The sequence below is a fragment of the Pinus tabuliformis genome, chromosome 2_2 (assembly GCF_031772625.1).
Source record: "Pinus tabuliformis cultivar Carrire ecotype Pingquan chromosome 2_2, CPIR1, whole genome shotgun sequence".
NCBI classification, from domain to species: Eukaryota; Viridiplantae; Streptophyta; class Pinopsida; order Pinales; family Pinaceae; genus Pinus; species Pinus tabuliformis.
The window spans coordinates 916,191,958-916,197,694 of NC_142300.1; the positions used below are offsets into that span (position 1 = coordinate 916,191,958).

At 38.5% G+C, this 5,737-nt stretch overlaps 1 protein-coding gene across 1 annotated transcript; it reads left to right on the forward strand.

Moving 5' to 3' along the window:
* The first annotated feature begins 1,302 nt into the window (after positions 1-1,302).
* Positions 1,303-3,476, forward strand: LOC149196021 (methyltransferase FGSG_00040-like). The gene is made up of 2 exons (XM_089408113.1): positions 1,303-2,228; positions 2,279-3,476. The coding sequence occupies exons 1-2, from the start codon at positions 1,303-1,305 to the stop codon at positions 3,474-3,476; spliced, it is 2,124 nt and encodes a 707-aa protein (XP_089264239.1).
* The last annotated feature ends 2,261 nt before the right edge of the window (positions 3,477-5,737 follow it).

Consider the following 5,737-nt stretch of genomic DNA (forward strand, 5'->3'; position numbering starts at 1 on the left):
ATAATGTAAAAGATAATAATCATAAATAATAGTTAAGTTAAGCTAATAATTAGGTTGAAGAGGCATGTCTAATAAGACACGACTCTTCATGAAGAGACGCTTGCGTCATATATAAGCAAGCCTCTTGTTCTCATTGTAAATCGTTATCATTATCATTCTTATTCATATTTAATATATAATATTTGTATCCTCATGGATATCTTGATATTCCAAATATTCTGGAGTAATTAATTTATAGAAAAAACTTTATTCGTTTCATATGATCTGATCGTTTTATATATAATATTTAATAATAATAATCATTAATTAATTAATCACTCGCTGTTTTTTTAAGACCAAATCACTTTGATATGTAACGGTTTTTTTTTAAGACCAAATCACTTTTATATGTAAAAGCTTTTAATAATTATTTTCCATTAGTAATCTTATTTAATTAAATAAGACCAAATCTTTTTAAATATAATATTTAAACATTTAACCACTATTTTTAATTAATATTTATTTAATTTTAAATAGTATTCTTTCACTCGTTTAAATTTTTTAAGACCAAATCACTTTGATATGTAACGGTTTTTTTTTTAAGACCAAGTCACTTTATATGTAAAAGCTTTTAATAATTATTTTCCATTAGTAATCTTATTTAATTAAATAAGACCAAATCTTTTTAAAATAATATTTAAACATTTAACCACTATTTTTAATTAATATTTATTTAATTTTATAATAGTTATTCTTTCCACTCGTTTAAATTTATGATTTTATTAATGATTCGTTTTTCCACTAAATTTATAAATAATATTTTAGTAATAAAAAAATTGTCTAGTCAACGAATACAAACCGTCTTAAAACTCTCCGTTTATTTCAAAATAGTTAAAACTTCCGGTTTATTTTAATTTTTTTGAAATTTATTTTTAAATTCTCCATAATGGTGTAACTTCACTTTTCAAATTTCGTCTGAACACTAAATTGTGACACATTATTCGGACCCAGGGTTAAATGTTTTCCCGTTTTACGGTGTAATTCAATTAATATACATACAGGTGGCAGGACCGTTCGGAACCAGCAAACAAGGGCAGTCCCAGTTCATCACGATCACGTCTTCCTTTTTCCAACCCCAACCCCAATCCATCACTCGTGCGGAGGGTTTGAGAAGTCGTTGTGTGGTTTCTGGTTTCCTTGCGTTTCTTCCTTTCCTTTAAATATCATTTGGGCGGAGGAAAAAGCTTGTAGCTCTGGAAGTAAAAGACACGGTGGTGACTTTCTAATTTTGTTCGCAGAAGGATGGAGAAACTGTGTGAGTTAATGACGATATTAGCTTCTGAGAGGTTCGACAAGCAAGCTCTTCTCCAACTCCATGAGTTCGCTCGTCACCAACTCGGGAATATACCACAAGGCTTTTTTCCAACACGCTTCTCCTTCACAGACCCCATTGGCAGCAGTAGAGGAGGTTCTTCGGTTCCGCTGGAAAAATTAAAACCCATTTCCTTTACCCAATTGCAGGTTGGCCGAGTCCACCGCGGCCGGGTGCTCTACGGTACTATCTGCGCCGAGGCCTTCAGGATAAGTGGCATCATGACTATGCTTGAGGACGGTCATGGCCTTGGGGTCAGGCTGGGAATATACAATGCGGCTCATTCGCAGGAGAACATCCAGAGCCTTTATCCCAGGGGAGCCAAGGTGGCCATCAGGGAGCCCTATTTTAAGCGCTCAGGCGACGGTGGCCTCGCCATCCGTGTGGACAACCCTGCCAACGTCGAGATGCTCGTGACTCAGGAGGAGCAGAAGCGGGCGGAGAGCCTGCCGCATGTCGATGTGGAGGAGTTGAGGAAGAAGGGAAACAGCTGCTTCAGAGAAAGACAATGGGACGCAGCGGCCGAATATTATACGGAATGCATCGAGGCTGCTCTGCTTCAGCTCAAGAAGGGGTCCTCCAATGACAATAATAATATCAACACCAGCCTCCTGCACGCCTATTCCAACCGGACGGAGACAAGGCTTCGGATGAAGGAATTTGAGCTAGCGCTGGAGGATTCTGACAAGGTTCTTGGGATCGATCCCGGCAATCTCAAAGCGCTCTATAGGAAAGGCCGCGCTTTGGTTGGGCTGAAGCAGTATGCGGCGGCATGCGAATGTTTGGAGAAAGCTAACGAGGCCAGCCCCGGGCAGTTCGAAATACAAGACACGCTTCGCCAAGCCAAGACTCTGTACTCCCAGAGCCGGAATGGCAAGTATGACATCTCGAACTACTTGCTGGGACACGCATCTTCTCCCCCTGAAGTGGCCGATTTTATTGGCCCGGTAGAGATCAAGATGACCAAGACGGCCGCGGCCGGGGGCTTTACGCCAAACGAGAAATAACCACCGGGCAGCTTTTGCTGGTAAGCAACGCCGTTGCAGTAGCTTATGATAATGACTCGGCCGGGATTAATGTGGACCACAGGGGAAACATTAATCTTCCGTCGCAAGAAGATCTTGTTGCCGCCGTCGTTAGTGCTGCCAGAAAATCGCAGAGATTGCTCCAGCAGCTTTATAGTTTAGACGACTACTCTGCGCGTCGTGGCCTGGACGTTCCAGCCATTGATCTGTTTAAGACGGAGGGCCAAATTGCAGCGGGAAAAGAAAAATTGCAGGTAGATGTTAACCGTATACGCGATATTATAAGTCGGAATTCAGTTGGTGGAGCCGAACAGACATATGCTTCAATTTCTGAAGCCAAACTCGTCCAGCGAGGCCAGAATTTTAGCGGTCTCTGGCTGCTGCCATCCTTCATCAACCATTCATGCCTGCCGAACTCGACCAGGTTGCAAGTGGGAAGCGCTATGTTTATTCATGCCTGCAAGCCCATCAAACGAGGAAAGGAGATCACCATTTCCTATTTTGATACCCTGGTCCCATTGCCGCAGCGCCAAGCCATGTGCGAAAGCTGGGGTTTCAAGTGCAAGTGTAGGAGATGCATTCTCGAGCTCTCTCTGAAGGCAGCCCTGGAGCCTATAAACGGACGGTTCGAGGAATTGCATGACAAAGCATTGGAGGAAATCATTGTTGCAAGGTCTCCAGAGGGTTTTGACGCGGATCTTCGGGCGTGCGCAGAATTTGCAAAGCTTTTTGTAGAGGCAGAGGAGATTGTCAGGAGTTCCGCGTTGTTGAAAACGGAAGAAGAGAGAAATTGGATTCGCGCGTCATTTGTTTCTGCATATCCTGCAGGAACACAGTCGGACGACTTCTTCCCCACAACGTTGAAGGAGTGCGTTCCTTCCGGCGAAAAAGTTGTTAAGGCCATTCAAAATGCTGTACCCGGGGACATTCGAACCCTGGTTATGGTAGCCGAGCAGTTACGAGGAACGAAGCGTTGGTTTGGAGAGGAAAGTTTATCATCAGAGCAGGCGAGGGAGGCATGCATCAGAGTCTTTGGGAGGCACAGTGAAGATGTTCTCAAGGCGCTCGTCTTACAGCATTCGGATTGCCATCTCTTTTAGTAACAGTACAACTGTCATTGCTGATGATCTTCAAGATGCACGGCAGAGTGCCATTTTTGAGAAGTTTATTTTTTAAAATGTTTGAAGTGAATAGTTAGATTTTCATGATACGCACAGTATAAGACCATTAGATAGGCCTGATATCATTCGTGCTCCTTTTTTTTGCTGGGTTGGTTGGGAAGATTTCATTTAGAAAAGGTATGTCATAACATAATGGGTGTGAGATAGATATCTTAGTGTAGTCTCTTTTGTGGTTTCCTCCTTGTCCTGTCTTTGAATATATGAACGCTGTCTTTCGATTGTTCGGCTCTAAAATGGTATGGCATTGACATTATTTCCCCTTTGAATTGTTAATTGTTGATGCATTGATTTATTCATCTCTGTGTTTCATAAACATTGAAATTGTATTTCTCTGGCATTCATATTATTTCATTTCCGTGTTTTATAAACATTGAAATTGTATTTCTCTGGCATTGATATTATTTCATTTCTGTATTTTATAAACGTTGAAATTGTATTAAGTGTGATTGGAGTGCAAATGTGTTCTGGATATGTGCATGGCCATCTAATATGGCTATTATATTGCATTGCTGAAAGCAAAAACAAAGTCCAATTATGTTCTGTTTGCATGTGCGGCCATGTACAATATTCAAAGCATTAATATCCTTGTTAGGGATGCCCCTACCAACTTAGTATAGGTTTAAAATAGAGAGTTAATGGGTGTGTTTAAAATGGAGTGTTAATGGGAGGAGTGGGTGGAAATGGGAAGTGATTTTGGTTTCAGATCAATATACTTGGCTTTTGATAATGTAAGATTTCCCGGATAAATTAATTTCGATATATTTAAATTTTAAAGTTATTTTGTGTAATATTTTACACAAATTTATTCTATGTAACTAATTTGTAATTATGCTTGTAATTTTTTTTAATGAATCTTTGAAAATGATTATTATTTTTGAAAAAGATTAAAGGATTTGTTTTCAGATTTATAATTAAAATATTTAAAATGATAATTTAAAATATTTAAAATGACAATTTTTGAGAAATTTGAATTAAGATAGATTTAACTTGATATTTATTTTTATATAATTTTTGGTATTTTAATCATTATAAATAGTTTTTTAATTTTATTTTTTTTAATTGAAATAGATGAAGACGAAATCAATTGTTTAACTTTTCGTCAAATTTCTTGGAAATTTCAAAACAAGTGTTATCTCTATGTGATTCTATGTTGATACTTGTGGGGCTTATCTCTATGTGATTCTATGTTGCTACTTGTGGGGCTGTATGGGTGTGAATGAGCATGGTATCACACTTTTGGTGAGGAAGTGTCATACTTTGCCACTATTCGAGACTATCTTTATTCTTTTTTGCCCACCATGCTTACTATCAAGTTGTTGTCATGAACACTTTGTGGATTATTTACATTTGAATATGTTTATTTTCCTTGTTGCTCAACTTCTTCCCTTCCTGGGAAGTTGTGACCTCGAATCCTCCTACTTCCCAACATATCGAATCTCCTTCTTTGGTTATTTGTACCACCTAGCATCCTTGTCTTTTTGCAGGCATCCTTTTGTCTAGACATATCATAGGAACACCTTGTCATATACATCTGCTTAATATATATGCTCCATGTCATAATTGTTCAGCTTTCTTAGACCAGATTCAACAATGCAATCTTATTAAGATCAGTGGATTTATCATTGCTAGTGATTTGAATGTCACTCTCATGGCACAAGAGTCTTGGGAAAAGAACAATAGGCTAGATCCACTTGTGGTCGTCTATATAATCTTTTTTATTGATTATAATTTGGTGGAAATTTGTCCTTTTCCACTTTCCCCCACATCGAATAATCAAAAAGTGGGTGAAGAACATGTTGGGAAATGTCTGGACCAAGTCCTCATACAAGAAAAATCTGATAGAGAGCCTCGGTAATTTGAAGTCTAGTGTATACAAACATACATATATGATCATCTGCCCATTATTCTCTAGTGGAGGATGAAGAATATCTGTCGAGGATTACCCTTCAAATTCTATGGAGTTAGGCTTGAAGATAAATATATAATGTGTTGGTGAAGTCCTCTTCGACATAGATGAATGCCTGTGGGATGTATCTACCATGTAGACCATTATGAAAAATATCAACATCATAAAAAGTCGAACAAGGAAAAAGGAAAGAAATTAAAAAACAAGGGTTGATATCGAAATTACAGAAGATCACTTGTGACATGTCTAGTTTTGGCAGAGCCATGGAACAAAA

Bases quoted from the DNA above. Each gene is read 5' to 3' on its own strand.
- LOC149196021 (XM_089408113.1), top strand. From the start codon at position 1,303: ATGACGATATTAGCTTCTGAGAGGTTCGACAAGCAAGCTCTTCTCCAA. The intron at 2,229-2,278 runs GTATGACATCTC...CTCCCCCTGAAG, and splicing joins TCCCAGAGCCGGAATGGCAA to TGGCCGATTTTATTGGCCCG.